Below are 27,549 nucleotides of genomic sequence, written 5' to 3'. Positions count from 1 at the left end.
TTTCTTTATTTTGAATTTTGTTTTTATTTATGGGCTTATCAAACATGAAAAGACTGAACAGGTGTGCAGCATGTCTCATACATATGCATATAATGTTGTACAGCTAGTAATGGAAACATCATCAGTCTAGTTAAAACATTTAGTTAAAATACCTTCTCCTTCCCAGTTATGCAGATGAATAATGACTGACAAAAAGTGGATTCTACAAGATGATACAAGACAAATGCTACAAATACTAAATCTTCCCCATTTTTATTGAGATTTGTGTACACGGTTACAGATACATCAGGATCAGATAGTTGGTAGAATGGAATCTTCAACCCTAACAATTTCATGGTCATGTACAGTATCTACAAAGAGTTTGCAGAGCTGGTTTGACCACACACTCACAAAGTAGGAGTGAACAAAAATGCCTGTAACATGTACAAAAAGAGCAACAACAATTTTTCTGTGCATCTACACATAGATGTGACAACAATAACAACTTTACAATCTAAGACAGCAGTAGTAATACTTTGTGCAATGACTTGATCATATGTTGACAATCTAATAAGATTCACCACAACTTCAAATATATATATATATTTTCTTTCCTCTTATCTAAGCAAAAATGGCACTTTAAAGATTATTCAGCAAGTAGGACAAGAGTGCATCATTACAACTCCAGAGAAAAAGTAACTTCTAAAATAGCTAGTTTATGTACTGGTACATTTATTTGGGTTATATTTATGTACTGTTAAATTGAAACAAAAAGACAAAAGACAAACCTAAAAAATGCAATCAAAAAAAAAAAAAAAAAAAAAAACGATTTCTGTTACAGAGGTGCAGTAGACAGCAGTTTATTACAATAGCAAAATTACACTACATTATATGAGCAAATAATTTCAGTTCTAAAAACAAATAGAAAACTGTCTTTAAAACCATACCCTTATTTTTAAAATAACTTTTAAAAGGCAACAGAGATCTCCTGACAAAGAAAAAAATATTAGTGAAAGACAATATCAAGACAATTTAGACAGAAAACAGAGGAACCAATTTAAGCATAGCATTTAACAAATAAGTCAGAACATGTATTAGTATACCACACTGAACCACTAATACACAGACATCAAAAACCTTGTTTACTCAACTACGTAAGCTAAATATGAGTACATTTATAGTTGTTTTTACGTATTCCTTTTTTTGCATATAAATTATTTGATTATCAAATGTTTTAAATGATCTACTTTGTAGACAAAAATACACTAACACTTTACAAGTGTCAGCAAAACGTACAAATCTTTTCAGAGGAGACACACTGCTGGCCTTGTGTGACTGCACATCAATCTTGCAAACTCAAATTACAAGATTCATCCAAGTGTCCCTATACTTCTGTTAGTTGTGTGTTGTTTCTCTTTAAAACAGTCACAAACTTCCCTTCTGTATGAAAAGTACCCTTCATTGACAGTAAATGTGACAGTGCGTTTTAGGGCTAATACACCAGGGATCCTTTCCACTCTGTGGGCTAGTGCCCTCTGAACGCTGACACATGGATCATACCTGCATTGTCTTTTCACAAATTTCTGCATTAATGCTGAGTGTTATTCTCCAGCGCAGAAAATATTCCTTCATTTACCACTACATAGCAATTAATCCTGTGCCTCATTAATAAAACACAATAATAGAAACAAGAACAATAATCATAATAATAATTCAGCAGCCTATGGGGCATTGCATTTGTCTTTTCAGCCTACAACAAAAAATATTACCTTCACCTGCCCTTATACATATATTGGCATAATAATAATACCACAAAAAAACTGCATTTTTCCAGTTAGGGTTAATTTATGGGTGCCTACTGTGTGATTAGATTATTCATGGTTATTGCATTAAGTCTTTGTTTCAACATCCACATCTTTACACCATAAAAGTTTAACAGTATTGCCCCAGTACTATAGATTTGTAATACACCTGTAGGACATAATGTACCAGAATGCACTGTAACATGCAAACAGCTAAAACAAGACCTATACCAAGCTGTCCTAGTGTGCAAAACATAAACCACCCCTTTTTAATACCAATGTATCAGTAAAAGCAGCACATGTTTAAACAGTAATGACAGGTAAAAACAGAACAGATACTGTATAAAATAAAAGTGTGTATTGTGCAATGTGTATTCTCTTAAAACACATCTTTTTGTTTGTATAAATATTTAGAGGAGTTTGTGTATGTACAATGTATGAGCTATGAGCATAGGCCCTAATAAAGCGCACTGTCATTGTTGGAACTGGGGAAGGTGGGGCCCTGCTTGTTCCAGGGTGAGGTGCCCGAGTAATCAGCAGTGGGCAAGCTGAGGGTGCTGGCACTCTTGTGCTTGTTCTTTAGACCCCAGCTGAGGAAGGACAATTTTTTGGTGACCTTCCTGGACTTAGTGCCTTTATCATCATCATCAAATGCCAGACAGATCATGGAGTAGGTTTTGGGCAGGCCACCACTGTAGGTAGCACTCTTGGTGGGCTGTGGGATTGAGAAGAGAGACAAGAGTTTGATGACAACAGTTATTGGAGAGGAGGGCCGAGCTGCTTAGTCTCTGAGAACAGATTATGTGAAAGGAAGGCCATGTAAAATCTCTGCCTGTAGGCACAAGCTGCAAGATGATCAAGGTTTCATTGCAGACAGTATTAGGAACAGATGCACAAACACAACTCCTTTCATGTTTAAGATTACAATAAAAATCACATTCTTTTGGAAGTCAAGACATTTCTGTGAGAAAGCAGATGCAATACTCGCTGTAGGAAATTGATCTTTTTGGGAAGTGACAGCTAGGTGAAGTTATGAAACAAAGCTATGAAAACAATGAATCAATTGGCAGCACCCAACAGGGGCATGGTGGAGGGTGGGACTCACCACAGGGATACTGCTGTCCATCATGCTGACCACCCGGATATCCACGCCCTCCTCATCCACATCCTTCAGCAGCCTCATCACCTCGCTCAAGCCCATCCACTTGCAGTCTGTGTCTCCGACAGCCACAATGTAGTCTCCTTCCTTTAGCCCATCTGCCTGCTCAACACAGATAACAGTGTTGGGATTAGCCCACCAACATCAGCCTGCCATGACTACACTTGTCACTATCACACTGCAAATGTTTACAGACAATAAGATATCTACGTATGAACAGATCCTGCGTCTTCTCTTTATGCTACATTACTGTCATTTATCACATGATGTAGTCTAGAGCAACTTACATGGGATATAATTTTTATATATTATCCATTTATACAGCTGGATATATACTGAGGCAATTATGGGTTAAGTACATAGCCTAAGGGTACAACAGCAGTGAATTAAACCAGCAACCTTTTTGTTTACAAGCCCCGCTGCTTACCACTACACCATAATGCTACTACATTCCAGCAACTTCAGCCAGCTGATGCCCCATCTTTCCCTCAAACTCCAGCAAAAGTTTCAGCAAAATATGTATTTTCATAAAACTCATGAAAAAGCTATCATGCTACTGTACTGAAGGCTTAACAAATGCAGTCAAAAGGCATTCCTGTGCCTGTTTCTTTTAAAAGGAGGAAATTGTCTCCAACCATTGGCTATGACATTTCAATGTGAACTGAGATTGTAGTCACAGACCTGCATAGACCGTGGAACAGCTGAACACTCAGGTTTTGCAGCAGGAAACAATTTCAGATTTAACATCTTCAGCTCTGCTGTGCATTTCTTACTAAAATGTACTCTCCTATCTTTTTTGAGATTTTCACAACAACAGGGGCAAAGCTAGTCAAAAAAGAAAACTGCTTGGAAACTTGTAATTAAAAAATTCACCCACAGTGAATAGCCATTACATAACCTTTATAATCCCTTTTTACATGCAGCCTGTTGGTTTTAATTAGGTCCTGGTCTTTGTTACTGGCTATTAATGAGCATTCTTACTGAAAGGAAGGTAGGAGCAAAGCTCTCAGAAGTTTAATTACATTAGCCATGAACAGGGACCTCAAGTCATTTTTCTGAAAACTACACCAGATAGAAGAGGTGATGGCAACTGTCTAAGATATGATTTTGCTTTTTAGGAGAAGCCACATGGCCGTGATAAAAAATTGTGACAAAGTAAACAAAGAAACTTAAATGGATACTTTATGAAAGGAAATGAAAACCAGCTCTGTGAAGTAAGAATGGCCGTTTTTGGGTAGCAGGGCTGTGTATGGTATAATAAACTCGAGCAACTTCCCTCAGTCTCCTGGCCATTCAAGTTCAGCAGAACAAGTGATGCCAGATGCTCCTGTGATATATGAACAATTGGAAGGTATTTCTCTCTCTACCTGCTCAAAACAATGCCTTTTCTGCATGAATCAATTTTTAACTGTTTCAACACCCTGAGGACTTTAAGGATTTCACAAGGTTACTTGCTAGGTATCCCAAACTACCAGGACACAATGACCAAACACTGACTATACTTCCGATGCCTTGACAGTCAAGGCTTTGTCAGCAGAACTCCTTCCCTTTGTTGATCTGTGATATTTTCATACTTGTGTTAAACTCATAAGAGGTGTACTGTGTGTCTACAGTGAAGCTGCACTGCCTGTGTGTGTGTGTCAAGAGTGTGCCAGAGCAGTACTCACTGCTGCTGAGCAGAGTGGGTCCAGGGACTGAACCTGGACGGGTGCGTCTCCCTTCAGGGTGAATCCCAGGTCACGGTCCTCGATGCGCACTCGCACAGTGCGAGGGGCTGTCCACCTCTGTTTGGCTGAGAACACGGAGAGCGGGCCCTGGAAAGTAGAACCACTACCATTACTATGGCAACTCACCATGGAGACCTGGGGCATTGTTAAATGCCTTACACACCAACAAGCGATTTTATCTAGGCTTAAAACATTCAGTCGCATTCCATTACAGTCAGTGGTGTTTTCTTCAACACCCCTGCTGTCGCCCACCTTTCCCCTCTGTTGCTGAGCTTAATTTGATTTCTGTTGTGTCATGTGGCAATTTTGACCCTTCCAGAAAAGGAATCTATCAGCTGGCTTGAGGACAAACCCCACAGTTCACTACATAATTTTGATATTAAAATACAATGCAACAATCACAGTTAATATAAGCTAACTGTAGCTTGCAAACTTTGTTTTGAGAATGTTAAACAGAAACCCGGGATGAGGTGCGCTGATTTACAGGGAAACTCCATCCATCCAGGTAGTTTTTCTACATTTATCATTTCCTCTTGAGCAGTAACAGTGAACATAAAAGATACTTTCTAATAAATACTGTTCATTTTATCTTTTAGGCTTTCCCCCTTCATTTCACCAATTACACATTAGGCTCCTCTCACCACCACAACCTCTGCACTTGTGCAAGAATACTAAAACAAGGTGAAAGCAGCAATCCAATACACTTGAACACAGCCAATGACGATTTTCTGCATCGCAAGTTCCATAGTTGACCACATGTTATCCCAGCATCCTGCAGGTATCTCATGAGTTGCAGGGTGCCAAAGAGTGGTGAGATGGGGAGACACTGCCCACATACTGACCCCTACACCGGTAGAATTAAGCCAGCTGTTCAGCTTCTGTGGACTCCCAGTTAGCTGATGATATAGCTTAAGACTGTACCCAGGCTGCAAGGGCTAGCCTGCACATGAGATGAGAGCTCTACCAATTGAGCCACTTGGGACCCCCTGCTGTTCTGTTCATGTTGCTTTTCTGTTTAAAATGGCAAATGATCACATCCAGTCTAAGTTAGTTTGTTTCTTTTTAACAGTGAATTCAGTGTTGCATTAGCCTAAGCTGTAGACACACCTTTGAATGACTTGATAAACTTGTTTTGCAGCTAAAACACACATGTCCTGTTTATGTGATGGGAGGTCACTTGTCAGACATAAAACAAACTCAGGTCCCCTGAGGCATGTCTTTCCATTATCATACTGAAAACCTGGTGGTACATAATTAACCAATCATCACTGGCATTAAAAAGGTGTAACAAGACAGCCTTAGTTTTGTTCCAGGTGGCTGGTATGATTTGTCTCTAGTGTAGGCTTGAATGCATGACCCCATCAGACACTAAATAACAACATTCACCAGTAATGGCATACAGAGACAGAGAGAAATACACGACAAATACACCAGAGGGGTCCTTGGGTGATGACTGAGGAGTACATGTTACTGTAGAGTACTGTGGAAAATGTGTACACATTATAAGTAAGCCCTTTGCTATAGAAGTGTCAGACCATATTGTATTAAAGAGAATGCTGTTATACTCCACCAATAATGCAAACATTGTGACAAGACAATTACATAGCAAAGGACTTGTTTTATTCTTGCAGGGATATTTATGTAGTTCATTTATGTAAAGGGCAAAAATTAAAAAGGTAAATTCGCCGTTTTAACTTCTGCTCTTTATGCTTGGTTTGAAGTTTAAAATAGACAGTATGCCACTCCCTTTATATATGAGAACATAGATACACACACTCTTAAAGCTCCTCCCTTGGTTAAGTATGTTAGCACTGGAAAAACCTTAATGCATTATTCAAAAACAGCACACACCTGATGAGATGGGTTTTTTTTTCCCCATATCCAGAAATACACCTCTGTGCAATTTTTGAATAAAGCATTTGTACTGTATATGAAAGAAGACCACTGTTATTGGAAAGAATTAGTAACCCACATACCAGCTTGTGGAAAAAGTCTTTGACTTTCACCTTTGTTGATACAGGCATTTCCATTTCAGCTTTTTGATCCGTTTTAGCTGGGGAAGAAAAACCAAATGTTATCTTATTTGTTTACAAAACAATCCAGTTTTGATTTCCCCTATGCTGATGTGAAAACTATTGATTCTTCAATACCATTTGGTATGTAAAATACGAAACTGCATGCAAATAACAACCATGATGTATGGTCTCTTCTTGGCAGAAGCGATTCAGTTTGTTGAATGTTTTGGATTGTCTCCAAAGAGTGAATGTTCATGTCATTCACAGTGTTACACACTCACAGATGATGTCAGGCGCCTCCATGTAATCAGTGAACTCATCTTCAGACTCGTTGTCAGACAGCTTGGCGAGTGAGCGCTTGTGGCTGGCCTGTAGGATGTCGCGCAGGATGTCCAGCTTGCGAAGGTGACGGCACAAGCCGTGGATGCGCAGGGCCTCCTCATGGCCCATGATGGCTCTCCGCAGGTGAGCTTTCCCTGTGGGCACATCACACTCAGTTCAACTGATGTTTTGTGTTTATTTACCATTCATAATTCAATACAATTTGGAAAACACCGTTAAAATGCACCCTGTTGAAGTCCTACCAATCAAACTGCTGAGTTCAAACAAATATTTTTTTGAACTGTCGGTGAGCAATAGGGGTGGTTTTGCTGAGCTCTCTGTGAGCAGCAGCTGAAATCATGCTGAGGTCTCTGTGAGCAGAGATCATGAAATCATGCTGAGCTGAGTCATTGAGCTCACCAATGCGCTGGCGATGCTCCTTATTCTTGAGAATGTCGAGAGGAGAGCGTCCATCGGGCATTGCCTCATACAGCTGGGACAGGGCCTTCTCCTGTTGGTCCTCATCATCACTGGGACTCACTGCACCCAGACACACAAACACATCCAGTCACAACACTGATGCAGGAACAGGACGTCTCACATACTCACAGATTCAGCTGTACAACTGTCTTATCAACACCCCAGAGGCTTGTGATAATGCCATACAGACCTGTTGGTATATATCAGAGGGTAACCCAATCTCAACAGTTACAAGAGCAACCAGGCAATACAGTGTGTCACAGTCCATAGACTTGGATTGCTCTGCTTGGAAATTCCTCCTGGTACAACTCAGTTACATGGAAGCATTTATATAACGCTGGACCTGTTTTTCGTTGGTGCCATTATTTAACTGTGTCTAAAATTTCCAAATCAAGCAACTGCATTTTTCAACTAATGGCTGTAATACTGGAGCATGTATACAGACACACTCTTTGAGAGTAAGAGAAAAGGCTTGTTTGAGAAACACTAGTGTTACATAACTGCAGTGTCATTGACACTGACACTGTTTCTGGCTCTGTCTTCATTTTTCCTTTCCTTGCACACTGAAGGTGTTTTGTAACTACCAAAGAAAGATGACATTTCCATGGGAATTCAGGTTTGATGACCTGTTTCTTTAGGAAGTAAATGATCTTCTGGGCATCAACCAAACTCTCCCATTAAATGCAGACCAAAACACAAAGAATCCGCCTCAAACCGTGAGCTAAATTGGATAAATTCATGTGCCACTATGACATCAAAAATAACTAATGTCTGAAGAGCTTTACGAGAGAGACGTTTATTTTTCCTTAACTTACATTCATGGTCGAGCAGCGCAGTGGCCACAAAGTAGTGGGCCAGGGAGCGGTAGTGGTTGGTCTTCACCTGAGCCATCGTGGACCAGAAGAAAGGGACGTTGTCTTTGATTGGTGTCTGGATCATGGACTGGTGGACGTGATCGTAAGTATCTCCAACCTGAAGAAGTTCAAATTTCACATTTTACTAGCAGGTAATACCGATGGTCACTTTGCATCAGTACTTCTGCAAGACAGTTTCAACACCAACAACTCCAAATCACCAAAACACAAAACACCCACAACTGAAATGTAAAATGTGCTTCCACTCTATATTACACTACCTTAAAATAGGACTACTGGTATCATTGCAGTGTGTTCATAGCTCCAGTCTTGTCAAAAAACTTTGCTGCCATCACTAGCATTTGAAGAGATTCTGCAGATATTCCCCTCTGTGGTAATGCTGGTCGCTCTTACCTTGGCAGCCTCCTGAGCCATTTTGAGGAGGGAGAAGTACTCGTTGCGAATGCCAGGCAGCGCAGTCTTTTCAAACAGACACTCCTGGGTCTGTGCAAGCATCATCTTGATCAGCATGCTGAGCATGGCTGGGCTCATGTCATAGCTGGGTGTGTGGGTGAACGTCTCCTTCAGATGGTTCAGAACCCCTGTGGAACCACACAAACACACACACACACACACACACACACACACACACACACACACACACACACACACACACACACACACATTTCAGTGATGCATATACATCAGCAAGGTTTTCCCCTGTATATTCACTACTTCTGAAGCGGTGTTCAATGTTGAGTTTCACAATTACCAGGATTCTCTTCTGGCTTTAATTTTGTATATATGCCCTGCAATAGCAATATAGAGATAAGAGCTGAGAGCATTCTGTGCAGGTGGTTGTGCATAGCTGAAAATTCTGTCTTCTCTCTCTTTCTTTATCAACTTTTTTAAAAAATATTTTTGTACTTTCTCATCCTTTAGTTGTTCACTGTAAACATTGCTAAAAGTTAAAGTATGTAAAGGTAGAAGTTAGCTAACTCAAATCTATACCGATAGGTCTTCTATGAACTCATCTGTATGTTCTGCATACCGCAGAAATAGGTCAGCTTTATTTCAGTCAAGGTTCACATACACAAAAGAATATAACTTCACTAGCTATTATTATGCCATATTTTTTGCGCTATAATTCTTTCAGGGGTTGTCTAGCCTTTGGGAAAAAACTGGTTCATATGGCTTAGACTTCTGCTTTGCTGGAAAAATGCCATCTTGCTTTCAACACAGGAGAGATGTTTACATTGATTATAAAATAGAGAGCTTCTCAATCATATCAGATCATATGCAGCATGACAGACAACAGGAAGTGGGTCATATACGGGCCTCCCCCAATCATTTCTGCTCTATTGAAAAAATGCCAAGAAAAATGTCTGGCTTCCAACCTTGTGGAGGTGTTTATTTTCATCATAAAATAGACTGCTTCTCAATCATATCAGATCACAACAGGAGAAAGACCATATATGGCCCTCCTCCACCCAGGGTAAAAAGCACTGCTGCAGTGTTTTAACAACAATGCCCTTCTAATGCAACAGCTCAGCTTTCGGTTTTGGGGCGACAGTGGCTCAGGAGGTAGAGCAGTCGACTGGGGATTGGAAGGTCCCTGGTTTGAATCTGGCTCATCCTGGCAGAGTGTCGAAGTGTCCTTGAGCAAGACACTGAACCCCCAACAGCTCCCAGTGGCCAGTTGGTAAGCCTGTATAGCAGCCTCTGCCACTGGTAGGTAGATGTGAGGCATATAACTGTAAAGTGCTTTGAGTACTCAAATGAGTAGAAAAGCGCTATATAAATGCAGTCCATTTACCAATGCAGTCCATTTTGTTAGAACTGGAATGGTAAGCCACTCAAATCAAGTTTCTTTCCAGAGTGCTGCTATACCAACAACACACATGCATACACTAAAGAAGTGATCAGAAAAGTTTTTGTTGCAGAGTCAATTTATAGAAGACAAAGTTGCAGAGGTACAAATTTAATTGAATATGTTTGGTTAAGTGATTGTCTGGTTTAGAGTAAGATCTGGTTACACTGAGGGTGAGTTTTAAACATGATATAGCAGGCTATACAAACACTACTGTATTGGACCCTGAGAAAAGCACAGATGTCACATTATTTACATTGTGGTGACACCTTATTAACCATTAACCAGTGATCTCCTCTATTCCCCTGCCAATAAATAAGCAAGCAGTGGGAAAAGGACACAGGAACTTGTCTCCAATATTGTGCAATTTCAAACAACAAATGGCTGTGAGAAAGGCAGCACAAACAAGACTTGAAAACAAACCTGCTATTATGTACAAGATACCAAATATCTGTTTACTCTCCCAAAACTCTCCAACTTTGTACTCCGTGATTCAAAAAATATCTCAGCTTCAAAATATTTTTTTTGTACAGCCTTATTATCAAAGTCAAACGTGCTGTGGTCTTTCCCAGGTCATTGCTAGGTGTGGGTCAAGCGAGTGGTGCTCTGACACATGACTTTGGCTGGATGTCCTCCCCTTCATTCTCACCTGCTGCCTTCTGGAAGGCACTGATGGCATCCTGGAGTCCGTTGCGGGTCTGCCGATTGCAGCGCGTCCCAATCTGTGTATACAGAGCACCAATGTTGAAAAGCACGCTGGCCTTCTCCAGAGAGATGTTCTGCTGGCACACGGGCACACCTGTGAAGGAGTCGTACCTGCCGGCACAGAAAACAAGAAATAAAACACCTGAAAGACTCATAAATCTAGCCAAATGCACTCTTCCCTACTCCTTTTTAAACCCATCTGCTGATCTTGAGACAGTGAGGAGAAAACGTACCAGGTGAAGAATATGCCCATCTGACGGGTAGGGGGGAAGAACCTGTTCTCCACCAGGGACAGGTGGCTGAAGTAGTTGGACAGCAGCTCAACTCCTGCCTCACTGCGGCTGGGGGTACGACAGGCCTGCGGGTACACACACAGCGAATAAACACTGAACACATGCCACAGCATATTTCATCTACAGTTACACTAAGGAAATGGCATGAGCCGGTCTAATAAACATGAGTTTACAGTATTATGCTAATTTCATCCTTCTGACTTTCTGCTGTGCCGTAATCAAACACAGTACCTGGCGCAGATCCATAAGGTCAGCAATCTCATTCTCATAGTTGGAGCCATCTTCACTGTAATGTTCTAGGATGAAGTCCTGTGACAGAGAGATACCATTTGTTGACTCCAGTTAACTCCAACAGGGAACAGAATTTCAAAAACACTGAAATGCCTTTAATTCCACTATCTTTTATTTAGACTAGGTTTGGAGGGATGGAGAGATGATCAGTTCCCTTCACTTTGAAGAGGACCTCAGTCTCAAAAACACTTTACATTAACTGCCAACAGAAGTCCCTCAAACTGCACTCAGTGTTTCTGTAATGCCAACGCCAGGACTATGCTGGCACACAAGGAAAATGATACCTTCTCATTAGACACATGGTAATTATGGGTTGTGCTTAGGGCAAACTTAACCTACAATTGTCCTTTACTGTACGTGCACCGTAGACATAGGATGTTATACAGGATTGGCATTTGTGATCCTCCTAAGTAGTGGCTCTTCATTTTGCCACTTCATGCAGGTTTCAGAACCAAACCTTTATATCTGCTTGATATCAATGTGTAATTAACATACTCATTTATTGACATCACACTTCTTTTTGAATAAACATGACACAGTTTTGAATTGCTCAATTCAACAGATGTATGTATATTAAAAGTATATCAAAAGTTTTGAAAACATTCATTTGGTAAAATAGTGGAGTTGATAAATAATAATTCAAAGACTATGGTACCTTGAAAGCAACAGAGAAATCCACCTCTTTGGTCTCCTTCAGCCCCAGTGGAATCAGTGGGATACTGGAAGTTTCTCTGTGCATAAACAGAAGGAAACAGAGTCATGACAATGAGATTACACTGGGCTTGAGTACATATGGGCTGATGTCACAAAAGATAAAGATCTGGATCAGGAACTCCCAATGTCGTCAAGCCAGTTTTTTTAGGCAGACACATCAGCATCTTTACCTATGGAAATCTTGTACCTGAGCCCTACAAAAATCCATTGATGTTTCCATTTCTTCCCCTGTGTATGGACAAAATGGACTTTACTTGTTTTTGATCTTTGTATGTAATGAGGAATCACAATTTGATAAAAACGGTTTGGTTAAACAGAGGAGAATACATTCACAACTAGAACCTCAACTACCACAATGAATATCCATAAACTGTTTTGTGCTGGCACTTAATACTTAATCTCATCAAACAGTGTGTCTCCATTGTGCTAGAAAAATCATCTTCCCAATGTTAGCTTGTAACAAGCCTGTAACCACTGAGCCCCTAAGAGGCAGCAGTGAAACGATACTGTGGGTACTGTTGAGGAGCCAAACGGTATGGGGGGGCAGATGCATACCAGAACTCACAGCCAGCAATAACTCATTGAGGAGCCAGTCGAACTCTTTGTTGAAAGATGTTGAACAGGTACAGTTTGTTACTGGGCAAAAATAGATAAAACCTCCTTATTATGAAGGATTCCAGGCAGGAGGGATTCTGCTGTCTCTTTAAATAATGCACTCTAAATTCATGATGAACAGACACACACCAAAAGGGGCTTGGTTCAAAAGAACTGCCAGGGGGAATACAAGGACTGAGACAGCATTCTGGCTCTGTTCATACAAAATTCTGCAGGAGCAGTGACCTATACCCCTTAACCTTTTACCCCCAAATGTGTCTCCACACTACTGCATACCCAGATACTCATTGTGGAAAACAGATAAGTAGTTAGCAATGGCTTTACTTATTTGCTCCATTTAGTCTGTGTTCCTTTCTTATCAGAACACATTTATCATCAGCTCTTACTGTTGCATTATTTTAAAATTTAATTTATGAATTTCATCCTTTCAATATACACAGATGATTGTTACCCAGCAAATAAATCATATTGAATCAATTAGAGGAAAAGACAGTATTAAGTGCTTTTAGATTACAACATTAAAAGGCTACCCTTTGTCATGTCATGTCTGAAGCTGGTCTGAAAGCTTTTCGAAAGACCTTGGGAACCCTGGTGTGTTTCTCTAGGGTTAGAGAACCACAGGAGTGTTAAAGCTTCACAAAAACATTTCATCTCCTCTCATACCAAGGTAGTGATGTGTTGATGTGTATGCTGGAGAATGGTCAAGCAGGAGGAAACTATTCCTATTCCCTAATCAATGAGTACTCTGTTCAGAGTGCAAGTGAAAGGGGGAAATTTCCATCAGTGAAAATGAGTTTGCCTGCCTGCAGTCTTGATGGAATCAGTGCGGGCTGTCTAATAGCACTTTGCCTCCAGCACTAATTAACTACCTACACGCTAAGTGCTTCTCCTCATGGATTCTGAGTTAAGGATAAAAAAGCCAGTTAATCTTCCATTACTTAGCAGTACAATTTAAGAACATTTAGCATTGTATTTTGGTGGTAATGTATTTACATTCATCACTCCATTTGCTGATTGAAGCAATTATATTTTCCTGTTTGGTAACTGGGGTGGAGCTGAGTTTTGTATTGTCACCACAGACATATCACTATGCAGTACAACATGACCTCATAAAACCAGTCTAATCATGTTTCCAGAAGTATCCATAAGAGAAGCCAAATGATACTGCAAAAGATGGTCATCACGGTGAAATCAGAGGACAGTCATTGTTCTACTGTAGTCTTGTAAACTACAGGGGTGAGGTAATATTTCATGCAGTGAGAATGAGAATGCCAAACTTGTGACCCATGACTAGAAAACTCACATTGTTCTAGAAGAATACTCCACTCTTTTCCACACCTGTATCAAGAGGGAATTAAATCTTGACTTGGTCTTCCCACACACCAACACAAAAGCAGCCATGTGACTGGCCTTTTCAGTAAACACAGTGTTCTGACAGTCCTTTAAGCATTGTGTAGTGAGGATAGAGAGTAGTGCACCAGATTCATTTTTTAGATCCTTGGGATCTAAAAGAAAATCCATCCTTTTGCTGTGCAATGGACCAACCCAGAGAACAATGAAGTTTGCCCCCTCACTGCTGTATTGAGTCACACACCCTGAGCCCCCGTGTGAGGGAAGACTGCATGTCACATGGCAGGGCAGATCCAGACAACCAGCCCTGACACCAGGAACTTGCTCTACCACAAATCTCACTTAGAGAGCTATGAAACTTTTAACAGGTTCTGTCTGTCGCCGCTGTTGATCAAATTTATCCTTCAAGACGTTCTGGCTATTAAAAACATTGGGCATCATCCAGATACCTGCAACACAGGATAAATTCCAAATTCTGCCACACACTTTCTGGAGGCCATTCCTCTTCGATCTGCCACTAAAGCCTGCACAATGTTAGCTTCCCCTGCTTGCTGCTTTAGGCTTTAAATGGGACAGCAAATTATTCATTCTTACCTAATGCCAAATATTGTCAAATACCTCCCAGAGTACACCAAATGTAGGGCAATGCCATATTAAGCAGGCCATGGGGTATATTAATTTGCAATCCAAACTGAGACATTGTTGGAGAAATGACTGAGAGATAAAGAATGGCTGGCACTTAACGACTGCAATGGTGCAGCACTCCCCAGGTCCACACATGTATAGTGTGACCTGCAGGTTCGGCTGAGCGTGCCTCAGCCTGTCTCCAGGGAACAGGGCCCACACTGGGCATCACCGTCTGCAGTCTGACCACTAATCATTCTTTTCATCACAGTTGCCAGGGGAGACGTGGCATATTTTCCTGCAGAGTGTGGTGGTGAATGCAGATGTACTGGCTGAAGTGAGGTCTCCCCTAAAGAACAACCTGAATATGGAGTGCTTCAGGTCTTGAGCTGAATGAAAAATCTTTAATACTGACAGCCCCACTCACCAATACCTTCTATTCTAAAAACTCCAAAACCTTCCCCAAAAATTTCAAGAGGTGATGACTTCAACTTTTCTCTTTTACATACAGCTAGTTATACAAAATTATCAACTTAAATACCTATTTTTGAGAATGGTGGCTTAGTTACAAGTACAACTGAGCTTTAAGATTTATGCAATTACCTGGGGATATTATCAGTTATCAAATATAACAGTGTAATGTAAGCCTGCTCTTAAATGAAGTCTCAGATTCATTCAGAAACAGGTATTTGCAACTTTGTTGTTGCTTTTTGAAATGACACCACTGTGCATCCTTATTTCACATACATATGAAATCAAATGCACCACGCAAGGCTTGTGTCTACGGAGACATAAGTTTCAGAGACACAAACTAATGTGTTGACTTCCTTCAGTGCTGAGTTCTGAGATTTATCTCTGTTGAAAGATCTGCAGAGCTCTCTGACTCAATCTATAACCACTCGGAGCCCAAACAGGCCATTCCTGTTCTCCCCCAGCATCACTTGTGGATGTGCAGCAATGGCTGCAGACTATTCAAAGTTTGTTTACGTGCAGAGGCTTTAAGAGCTGCTGCAGAGTGTGTCAATCTAATCACAGCTTGTCAGACTGCTGAGCCTGCCTGGAATTCTGAGGGGTATGTTTATTACTGCCTGGGATGGTTTGTTTGGACGCAAGCCAGATTTGCTGCAGAGTATGGAGAGTGATACAAGAAAAGCAAATGACAAGGATCCCACAGCACTATTTCTAAGCTTCAAAGTTTCATGTCTTGGTTCATGGACTTTGTTTATTTGAATGTATTTGTTGCATATGATTGCCTGTTTATGTAACTCTCTGAACATGATGTGCAGTTACAAGATGGGAGCAAAACCACTGAACTTGCTTGTCCTTTCGAAGACTGCGGGTGTGTCAGTCTATTAAGAGGTTATGAGAGAACACTTACTTCACACTCCTTTTAAGAGTTTGTCTTTATTTCATATAGAAGTGCAAGGATTGTGACTTCCACTGAAATAGTGAAACACTAATACAGGTCAACTGAAGCGTGTGCTCAGTCTACATGCTCTACACACCCTTAAAAGGAATGAACAAATAAAATGCTGTTAGAGCTCCTCTATGGAATGATCACAATCATTTTTATGAAAAAAGAGCACAACATTCAGATAAGTGAGAATGGTTTTGAAGACATCCTCTGATGCTAGCAACATTGTCATTCATCAATCACTGACTACTGTACAAAGCTCTCAGAAACCCAGCTCCTCCACTGTACCTGTCTGAAGCTGTGGGTTACACAAGGAACCTCATGGAAGAATGTATTAAGTGACCCGTAGGGTTAGGTGGTTGAGGGGGTGAAAGAGGGACATGTGTAACTCACTGAACGTTCTGGTAGACTTCCACAGAGCTGTTGAGGCCCTCCAGTTGTTCCATGAGTCGCTGCAGGTTCGAGTTCACATAGCTCAGCTCCAGGACCACCATCTCACGCACTTTGTTATTGGATGTTGCCCTGGAAACCAGTAGAAAGAGAGAAGGACAGACACATGACAGAGTGGAACATTGAAAGAGACAGAGAATGAGAGGGACACAGTAAGAAGAAGAGAGAGACAGAAAAAGAGATTAGTCAGCATTGCAGTGGTCACAATTCCTGGATGAAACACCTCACACAGCTTGATGGATCGTCCAGTGCTATCACAGCTGAGAGGAAGCAGCCCTCTGCCCCTCCCAGCTGATAATGAAAATAAAGGCCACATTCTACAATGTAACTCATCAACTCTTGTGGGGTATGACGCATTCTGTCAAGCTCTGGCAATCATTCAAAGGAAATGTAAGCTTCTTCTCTGTAAAAATGACACAAAGGGAAAGTAAGAATGGATGAATGTGCCAAGGTCTAGATTTGTTAAGGCCACATCAATGGTGTGTGTTGGCAATGTGAGGGTTTCTTTTTAAAATATATGTTAAATTGATAAAGGGAGTCCAATAATTTCCATCTCCTACTGAAAAATAGTAACTTGACAGAGGTTGGGTGAATGAGTGAAATAATCCTAGTCATAAATATGAATGGGTTTTATTTCTTTAGTAAAATGTTGGCTTGCAGAGAGAAGCTAATAATGATTGCTTTGTCACTGGCTGCTGACTGGTGAGAGTGGCAACCTGCAGTGATAATTAGCGCAGACTGAGAAATATGATGTGCAGTCACACACAACTACGTGCTCTTCTGTCAAACTGAGCTTGTCTACACTGTCAACCCATTAGGGACAGGCCATGGAGTAGTCTCCAGGCAGCCCTCAATGCTGGGGCCTCAGACTGAGATGTATGTAAATGGGTGGCCCCTCAGCTTTAGTTCTCAGTTTATCAGTTGACAGGTCATTTGCAACAGCAGCGCCTTAAAAGCTCTGAATATGGATGTGTTTTCATCCATGCGTTACATTGGATTGCGTTGGATCCTCTGACAGAAAACATCACAGAAGATGAAGAATACATATTAACTGTACATCTAGAGCATCACAAAGAGCATGTCTTCATGCCTCAATGAGAAAAGTTTCTCCTTTGCACAACTAGACTCTTTGCACTAGCATATTTACAACAAGAGTTATGAAACAAGAAGAAGGGCAGGGCTAGATACAGAAGGAGAGGGGGTCAGACATAGTCAGAGTCAGACAGACTTACAGTATCAGTAGAACTTGAGAACCAATCAGGTAAAAGGTAAACATCTTACAACACTTGTACCTCAGTTGGGTTCCCTAGGTGATTTTCCCTAGCAAATATTTACAGATAAAAACGGGGTGGGGAATGTTTTAACTTGCAAATAGAATTATAAAAAGCTATCACAGTGCAACAAAGGAAACGGACAAGAAGGTTAGTGGCATGAACTGGGTGGGCTCCTGCCTGCTATTTTCAGTACCATGTGGATCAGAGTGGCTGTGTGTGTGAAGCGATAACTCTGTGGTAACAATAGCGCTGTCTCTCCACTTGATGGAAGTCTGACCAGCAGAATAAAGCCACATTAGACACGCAGATTAATGTTCAGTCTTTGCCCAACCAAAGCTCTGCCCACCAAATCATGACACAAGTCTGAAGACATTCTGTCTTAGAGGACTTTTTGTTTGGTAAATAGTTTTCGTAATTGGCGATCAGAAACACTGTGTACATTTCATTGAAGCAGAACCTTGAGAACAAAGCCCAGGGTTCATACATGATCCTGTATCTCTTCTCCTCTTCAGTGATTAAAAACAAAACGCCATGTTCCGCTGTGTAGGCAGAGAGATATGCGCACTTAACCTCAAGATTCTGAGTAACTGTTGGCAAATCCTGCCTCCTACTAGTAATTGTGCTTAGATCTGCAGAATGGCTGTGGTTTAATGCCCGCTTCATCCTATAAAATGATATTATTCCAGTAATCCATCAAAAAGACATAGTTTTTCATGAACTCAAATAATGTGTCGAAAATTTAACCAAGCACACTTCAATTGTTTCAGTTGTTTTTGAAATGTAAAAAAAATTCTTTTTTCTTGAGAAAAGACTCATGAACAGTTCCTTTGGCTCTGTGTAATTGGCATCTGCTTTGGTATAAGGAGGCACAAAGTGTTAAAAACTGCCTGTTTTTTGATAGCCAGACACTGAGTTCTCCTCTCGAGAACACCTCAGAGCTGGTTATCACTGCTGTTGACTGCAGTCACACTATGGAGAACTACTGATTGTTAAGAGGGAGGGATTGCCTCCCTAGAGTCTTTCCCTCCACCTGCTCAATAAAAAACCGGTTTGGCTGTATGCTTTGTGCGTGGTGGGAGGAGGGAGGGAATGTGAGAGCACCTGACTCCAGACACGACTCGAAAGAGAAAAAGGGAGAGAGAAGGAGCCAGAAAGACCTGCTGTACTGTTGGGTAACAAGGTCACCTTTGTTATTCATTTGCTTCACAACTTCTCCACAGGAATCCAAACAGCCAGCTCCTTGAGAGGCTCTGTATAGCCAGGTGCAACAGGAGAAAGAAACTGTCCTATACCCAACTAGCTGGGTACACAGTACTGGTGCAGGCTGTGTGACATACAGTGACTCCAACAGCACTCAGAACTAGTTCTGTGCCTCATCTGACTGGACAGAGCATCTGAGTGTAGTGCTATGAATCACCCCCATTGCTCAGTCCACCCTGCCGCTGCACCTTTCCCATGATGCACTGGGCCGGGGCAGTGAAATACTGTGAGGAATGTAGAGGGCTTTGAAGCCTGACAGCTGGTGCTGCAAAGGCTCAGATACCTTTAATCAAATGCAGATAAGAGCTTGCTTCAACTTTTCCGTTGCCTTCCAAGAGGTGCCCAGTTCTCTACCTTTTATAAACAGCAGAATCACGGAGTAAAAGCGAAACTAGCACTGTGACTCTCCAGAATTGCCCTTGATCTTAGCTGACACAAAACAGAAAGTTCATAAGACAAAAGGTCACAACACATTCACCTGAAGGTCCCCCCTTGTTAATTACCACTCTGCCACCCCTGACCACATGCACCTCTTGATCCATCCTAATTTCTTGGTCCACATCTGGACACGATACATGAGAATGGGGCATGTTTTACAGGGTAAACATCAATAGCCCCACGTTTATCACGTTACAGAAAAACTATTCAAGAAACAGAGATTCAGGGGTGATGAGAACATAAGTTTAACTGCTTCAGCCACACCACTGTGATAATTTCCACGAAGACAAGCAAGTTTTAAATATAGCTTCTCAGAGACAGCTAGCTAATTTGAATAAGGATAAACAAAAAAATGCCATTATCGCTTTCACTAAAGGTAGCCTTCTGGGTCTGCCAACAAAGGGTCAGAAACTGAGTTAGAAGGTGCACCTCTGGATTAGAGTGGAGCCAGATTTTAATGTCTAGAGTCTGGGAGATTTATCCTGGCAGGCAGATTACAACCGACCTTTTAATGTTCATTTAAGCTTTGTGGCATTAGACTGCATTCCACACTCTCGCGGTTCAATTTGCTGAAAATTTGTCTGGGTTTGAGAGAAAATATAAATCCCTTCAAATTAGTTAGTAATAACAAAAGTGGAATTGTGTCCAAATGCTACAAGTATTTCAAGAGCTGTGTGTGGGCCTGGGTAGGCTACATACCTTTAGTACCCTGCCCATTTGAGTCATTCATACAAAGTTTGAAGATGTTGTATGCGGTGCAGTTTTCCCTCATACTTCAGATATGGATCAACATTAGGCAAAAAAAAGGCAAAAAAAATTAATGTGGAATGTTCCCAGGAGATTTCCCTATGAGAAAATACAATTAGCATGTATGTCTCCCTGCTGTAGAAACAGTCTTGCCCATGAGACCTGCAGTGTGTCTCAGCTATCCCTGAGATAGGGATGTGGCAACCGGTCTCACCGAGCCCAAGCCACGGTCATAACGAGCTGTGCGTGTGCGCATTATCGCCTGTTCCCATGAAACCCGCCAAATTACCACTCACGAGAGCCAAGCCAGAGAGCTACGGTGGAGGGCAGTCTGCCTGCCTACAATCCACAACCCTCCTTACATGCCAAACACGCAGAAGAGCATTGCCTAGGTTGTTCCTCTGACATCAATGTGCCTATCGAACACTGAGCAAGAGAGGGCGGGTTTGTGTTCCCTTATCTCCAGGGAAACCATCCACATCACACTAAACTCTGTTGGACCTGATAAGCAGAATGTTGTAATATCCAAAGTTTATTTTAATTGGTGCTCTAATTAAAAAAAAAAAAAAAACTAGCATACTGGATAATAAAATATGCCTTTAAAATCAAATAGTCTTAACTTTACAGTTGGTCACTACAATTGTTCTTGAAGCTCTTCCACATCTATAACTCAAGACTCTAGTCTTGTTTGACACAGGTGATTTAGAGGGATCATTTTACATGTGATCTTTAAAACAGGATGTGACAGTGTATCCGGGACTCTGATGACAAAAGCTTGATTGTTTTAAAGCAAGAGGTTTGTCTGGCCTGACAACCAACAGGCTTTCCTTTATGCCCCACACTGCCATTCCCACAGTTAGGCCTCTGTTCTGATAGGTGAAACTGAAAAAATGACAAACTGGACCTAACTGCTCCCATGGAAGAACACCTCAGGATTTCCCTATCAGTGATTTGCATTTCAAATGAATTTGCCCACTGTTCTCCTCTACCATTGCATGTCTCAGTGAGACCAGAAAGAGAACTTCCCCTGGCCATTCATCACCCGGTATGTGTATGCATCTCATGACACATGGTGACAGCCCTCTGCATCCGGTTCACAAAAAAAGGAATATTTTCACAACCTGTAATCATCTCCTCCATCAGAGTCCAAGTCTTGTCTGCTCTTTTCTGAAGGAATGCTGTTTCCTCTGCAAGACTTTCGACATCTTCTGACTTTCAAAGCTTTGGGACATTACAGTCACAAAGAGCATTCAATTACATTTGACAAAAGGGAAAGAGGACCCTGACGCTACAGACAGTGAAGTGACAGCTTTGTACAGTGAAACCCTTCCTCAAATACGAGCTGAGAGAATGACGTAAACCAGTGAACAAAGGTGAAGTACCTCGGTTTCAAGACTTTCAGTGTTCAGATCTTCAGGGACCTTCTGGGCCTCAGTAAATTTAGTGCCTATTTGGATCACAGTTCTGTTTGAGTGAAAGGAGCTGGGAGAGTGGCGAAAGAGTCTGGCTATATGCACACACTCCCTCTCAATGTCACACGACAACAGGCTGCAACTCAAAACCTGAGAAAAATGGTCATCCTCAACCAAGCACTGCTCCAGGGAGTAGTCCTGAAGAAAAGAGTGGGTTGATCTCCCGAGAGTTTAACATAAACCAGAGAGGCTCAGAGCTGCCTTTGGAATAAAAGTGAACTGCAAGCCTTAACCCTGGGGTAGACAAAGGAGCTAGACATTTCTACAGACGAGCTTTGCTCTTGTTTGACAGCAAAAGCATTTATGAGAGAGGAGCAAAAAGCAAAAAAAAAAGCCTAACTGTTTTCCATTGACTAAAGACAAATGTTAAAAGTAATATTCAACATGTGGCCAGTACTGCAGTATACAAGTGTTGGACAATGTATTGAGGCACCTTCCTCCATTGGTTGATTACATATATTTCAAAAGACTGATTACTGACTGATAACCCTAACCCTCTGTCATGGGGAATCCTTTTGTAAATGCCATAATACAATGTCTGTGACTCACTCCTGACTTACAGTTGCTCATTACATGTGAAATGCATTTACAGTAATTCTAGATTTTCATACCATTTATTCTTCACAGTAATTAGCTTATTAGGGTTATTCCTGTTAATTTTAAAGATATTTTAACTAATTAATCTGAGGTGGCATGTTTGTGTTTTAATATGTGCATATTATAAATACCTCCTTTCATTGCTGTATTTGAGATTAGATTTCAACTCTAAATAGTGCTGCCACAATCTGAACAAAGTTGTCAACTCTGTTCTCAAGTATGCGTGAACCTGAGCATGTGTGCGCTCATGTGTTGGAATGTGTGAGAATGTGTGTCTTTATGTCTGGCTGAAGATTTTTATCAAAATGACGCACCGGAGGAGGTTCTCTGCTCCTGCCCTCATCCTCATCTGCTTGATGATCTGCTGGTTGAGTCCGGCTCTCTTGTTCTGCAGCTTGCTGCGCCCAGTCTGGGCAAAAGGGTTACAACCCTGTAGAGAAAAGAGGGACACAGGTGAGAAAAAAAAAACCACACAGAGAAACTTAACACCAGTACTAAGGTCACTCCCCAATAATATCATCATGAACTTGGATTATCCCTCTTTCCTAAAACTTGACTCATTCATTACCTCACTACACCCTGAATCCATCCCAGCAAGGGCTGCATCAATGCAAAGAGTCACAGATAAGGCATCTCACTCCACACCCATGCCAACTGCACTATCTGTTCCCAAATCATAGGGAACAGCAATGACGACCAATAAGTGTCACTAGAACATGAATCAACATGATGCATAGCACACATATTTAATATAGTGACTCATACCCACTATAAGAGGTGTGTCTCACTTACGTCAGTGAATACAACGCTACAGGTAAACCCAGAGGAGTCAAGTTTAATTGCACCTGTCTGGGCAATTGGTTAAACAGCGGTGCTGGGTGGAGGGGTGGGGTATAGGGCCTGATGAGTAAGCACTAGCTACATACCATACCTTAAGTGAGATGAAACTCCCACATGAATTAACATAGCAATTACAAGTACGACAGAAAGGACTGCATGAGGATCAAAGGAATACATATCCATTAGAGAACAATGAGAGAGCCTCTCACTGTTTTGCTCCCCTGTGAAATCCACCACCGTTTCCCTGTGAACTGCACACTAACTGAGGGTTTCAGATGATGAATAGACAGGTAATAGAAGAGGTGCTACATATGAACAATGCTGACACTAAAAATATGCCACATTGACTTGCATGATGATGCACTTTGTGATGCCTGACTAAGCAAAGCCATAGATGTGTGGATTTGGACAATGTCTGCAAGTGAAATGAGCCTTGTGATATTTTTATTTCAGTCGTTCTGCGGCCTAACTTATTCTGGTCTCAATGTCTCAGGGACCATATCCAATAAAATGCAGCCCTCAACGGATGTAACATCATTATGGTCTCACTACAAAGTGTTCCAGAGTGACCCATTGTGACCCTTGGGCATTATTCTTTGCCAGAGCGGTTCTGAAAGGGCTATCTGAGCCAGGCCCGTATGGGAACAAGTGCCAACTGTCCTGTGCCACATTAGAATCTTCGTTAGTGGACAGCAAGCATACAGTGGAAATACAAAGATGCACAGTTCAATAGTGGACAGCAATTATCACAGATGAGCAGAGACTGTCAGAGGAGTGCTATAACAAACCAGATATAAAGTCAGGGCAAATATACTGCAGTTCTTGGCAGCAAGATAACCACTGAACTGCAGCTCATCTAACTTAGTGCACAGTTTCAAAACAAAAGGAAAAAAATTCCATTTTAACTATAAATATAGCAGGGACCAAAAAGATTGTATGACACAGAAATACAACAAAGGTCCACTCTCGCTACTGAAGTGTATAAAACCTCACATGTCCCCTTCACCCTTTTACTAACAGCCTGTTTTTATAGATAAGACTATGGGAAAAAAAATACTGTACATTTATTTTTCTGTGCATCTCAACTTTGTGCACACACTACATACACAAGGTATCTCACAGAAAATTTTCCTTGTAAAGGCCAAGTATTAAAGCATGAACTCTCTAGGCAATAGCACATGTTGTCAATTTGATTTTGTGGCTTGGTGCAAAGAAAGCCTCGAGCACATTCTACGTCAATGTTCACTGTAGCTGCCACTGACGGAGTGGAAAGCAGGCCAAACATGCAGATTCGGCCTTTTTCCACGGCAGTCTGAATGAACTGAACCCACTTCAGGAAAACAGAGGAGGCTTGGGAACAAACCCAAACAACCGCATTGGGCTGAATTATCTGACGACTGGGAACACATTGGGCTGGGAGGGCAGCCTTGGAAATCTCCAAGCTCATTTTTGCAAAAAAAAAAAAAAAAGTTTTCTACGCCCTCTCGGCAGGAGAAACCCACCTTTTGTGGAATTGTTTCCAGATTACAGATCTCTGTTAAACTTGTCAAACACTCACCACATCTTAATAAGGAGGTAAATAAACGACCGCACCGACGTCAGTGGCGCTCTGCCCCGATCCACCCACCATTGTCACACACACATGCACACGCAATAAGCCAGGTATGTGCGAATGCGCTGCCTGGAACCCTGCCTGGGGTGGTAGGCTGCTGGGCCCTCTCTGCACTCTACAAGCCCACAAATGGCTTCCATTCACTTTTAATAGACACAGGAAGTGGAGCACAATGACCAACGCCAAATACAGTTCAAATGAGGAGCAGTGGCTTAAAAGAACAAAGGCCCCCTTCAAGGCTCATCAAAACTCAGTTCACAATTAAAACATACAGACTCCCAAATAAAATGCTTAACAACGCAGGTAAGAACAGGAAGTAAAACTGTACACCATTACATTCATTATACGACACTTCAGTCATTCCACAGTACTATATTTTTAAAATATTGTGATAGCGTCCTTTGCTGAGATACAAGCATGTTTGATTTGATATTTATTTCACTATGGTTGAATCTTATTACTAAACTGCAGATGTTTGCAGATTTATTCACCACAACATTTCAGTTTAATTCAGGTTAGTTGTAATAGTAATAAATCTTCATTGCACTGAAAAATGACACAAAGCTATTCAAAAGCAAAAGCTCATGGAAGTGTTCAAACATTTCCCTTATATTGACTAATCCCAGAGATTTACAGAAAATTCCAGAGTAACCAATGAGTTTATTAATAATAATGTTATTAATAACTCATGCCTCTTCTTTCGTGAATTGGGGGTAAACTTTAAGGAATTCACAAGGGGTACAGACGTTTTTGAAGAACCTACAATCCATCACTTGTTTTGTCAATACTTAGTTCAAACTGTCAATCCACCAAACCCACTTGTACTCCACCAAGCCCACTTGTACTTTGACATTCATTGTGACCATGTTATCAAAAGGCATACCAGTCACACTTCACCTTGCCTTGGTTAAACATATCTTTCAGCATTCCAAAAATACTTCATGCCTGCCTCAAAACTTTCTGGATAAGACATTGGTCATTACAAGCAGCAATCTGATTTTTTACCTGACAATCACTCTGAAACAATAAAACATCTTGAATTTCTTGTTGCTTACACTTATACCTTATACTCATTTCAAATAGGCTGGAAGTGAACCCAAAGAGGAGTGATTGGGATATTAGAAAACAAACGTAAATCTGAGTCGGTCTCCCTTAGTCTTGATCACAAAGTAACAACACTTTAGTTGCTAAGGAAAGGATCATAAAACTTGATGCCCCCAACCCCCAAGCAGCCACAAAGGAAAATTAACATTCTGCCTGGTTGTGTTTTTTCACCAAGTAAATCTTATCAAGCGACTGATGAATACTTTTGATCACCTCAACGTTCGTTATCAATCCACTGTGTAGCTGATTCCCACTTGTTTATCGGCATATTTACTGAGTTAATAAATGGCCTGTTGATGACACCTGGAAATGTTTGCACGCGCAGTGGTAGTACTGCATAAGCAAAACAAGGGGCGTGCCATTTGTAAAAGCAGCATAAGTAACTGTAAAGCAAGAATGCATTTGGCCTCCCGTAATTTTAGGTAGATACAGGTAGGCTGTTAATTGTAACTTGGCACAATACCATTTTCACAACGTCAAATCTAAGACAGGCCGAGACATCGCCTCAGAATATGGTTTAAACTTTAAAGGATGGCATAGTTTGACACGTCTCTCATTCCAATCCACAGAACACAACGACTAAGAGAAGTGAAACCTTTCTTTTGCCATTTCACACTGGAAATGGTCAGGAAAGTCATGGGTGAGAAGAGGGACACACCTGTGCACGCCTTCGACAGGCTCTGCGCACTGGCCACCGGTTGATGCGCTTGGAATTCTTATTAGGCTACGTCTTCTCATTCCCACACATTTCGTGACTAAAAATTGCTCACAATCAAAACATTTTTTTCAGTGGCTGACTACTTTATTTACAAGAAATGAACTGAATTGACCAAAGCATTAATTCACAATTAGCCTACTGTTAGTGTGTGGAACATGTATCATCGCAGACAACATCCATCATAACTATATCTAGCAAGCTAATTTCGTTAACATTTCATCCAAACCATTGACTTAATCCCTGCCCCAAACATATATAAATGTTTTACAAAATAGAAAAAAACTAATAAGTATACACATTCTCACTTTTCCCCGATCAAAAACTTGAATTTCTTCAGCTGTATGAGATGCCCGCTATGATTTCGGGAGGTACCGTAAAAGTTAGCTCGCAATCTACTCACCTTTTTAAAATAGCCGTTTTCAACAGCTGGATTCTCTTTGCATCCGTTTGATAATATAGTGTCCGCCATTCTGAATGTTCAGACACAGGCCAAAAGTCTAGGTAAAGTCTAGGTACTGTTTCGACGTTCGTTCAACAGGTGCGCGTTTTCTAACAATCTCTGTCCGACTTCCCGAGTTTCTTGGTGAATCTGTCACAGCATAGTACGACGCGCTAAGTATTTTCACTCAGCAATAAGCCCCGCCTCGAAACAGTGACGATAAAGGGCTAGTATCCGCCTTGGGCGGGTTGGAACAGCGATTGAACTCGACCAGAACGTCACCTTGCGGAAAGAGTGCGCACCTCAAACGAAGGAGACTTCGTAGACAAGAGTACGTCTGAAAGAAAGAACGAACAACAATATAGGAGTAGGCCTACTCTCTCTT

General features: G+C 41.3%; 1 protein-coding gene across 2 annotated transcripts; it reads right to left on the bottom strand.

The window, feature by feature from the left end:
• Nucleotides 1–1,745: 1,745 nt before the first annotated feature.
• rhpn2 (rhophilin, Rho GTPase binding protein 2) lies at nucleotides 1,746–27,302 on the bottom strand. 2 transcript variants are annotated; one of them, XM_036535056.1, is made up of 15 exons: nucleotides 27,126–27,302; nucleotides 22,766–22,881; nucleotides 16,607–16,735; nucleotides 12,152–12,227; nucleotides 11,437–11,514; nucleotides 11,146–11,270; nucleotides 10,857–11,023; nucleotides 8,752–8,939; nucleotides 8,299–8,455; nucleotides 7,424–7,543; nucleotides 6,964–7,158; nucleotides 6,644–6,720; nucleotides 4,608–4,754; nucleotides 2,887–3,042; nucleotides 1,746–2,496 (listed from the first exon to the last, which is right to left on the bottom strand). In XM_036535056.1, exons 1-15 carry the CDS (start codon nucleotides 27,192–27,194, stop codon nucleotides 2,239–2,241), a joined length of 2,058 nt encoding a protein of 685 aa, XP_036390949.1. In that variant the 5' UTR covers nucleotides 27,195–27,302; the 3' UTR covers nucleotides 1,746–2,238. The 2 variants fall into 2 exon arrangements, with proteins under 2 accessions (XP_036390949.1, XP_036390950.1); XM_036535057.1 differs by having other exon boundaries at nucleotides 6,674–6,720.
• Nucleotides 27,303–27,549: the final 247 nt, after the last annotated feature.

This window comes from Megalops cyprinoides, chromosome 8 (genome assembly GCF_013368585.1).
Source record: "Megalops cyprinoides isolate fMegCyp1 chromosome 8, fMegCyp1.pri, whole genome shotgun sequence".
Lineage (NCBI taxonomy): Eukaryota > Metazoa > Chordata > Actinopteri > Elopiformes > Megalopidae > Megalops > Megalops cyprinoides.
The sequence above is the reverse complement of the archived record's forward strand: the minus strand, read 5'-3'. Positions and strand labels throughout refer to the sequence as shown.

What these genes read in the sequence shown, in the direction of transcription:
- rhpn2 (XM_036535056.1), bottom strand. Translation starts at nt 27,194, where the DNA reads ATGGCGGACACTATATTATCAAACGGATGCAAAGAGAATCCAGCTGTT. An exon ending in GGAGCATCGCCAGCGCATTG is followed by an intron (nt 7,159 to 7,423) that starts GTGAGCTCAATG and finishes ATGTGCCCACAG; the next exon opens with GGAAAGCTCACCTGCGGAGA. An exon ending in ACCCACTCTGCTCAGCAGCA is followed by an intron (nt 3,043 to 4,607) that starts GTGAGTACTGCT and finishes TGTGTTGAGCAG; the next exon opens with GCAGATGGGCTAAAGGAAGG.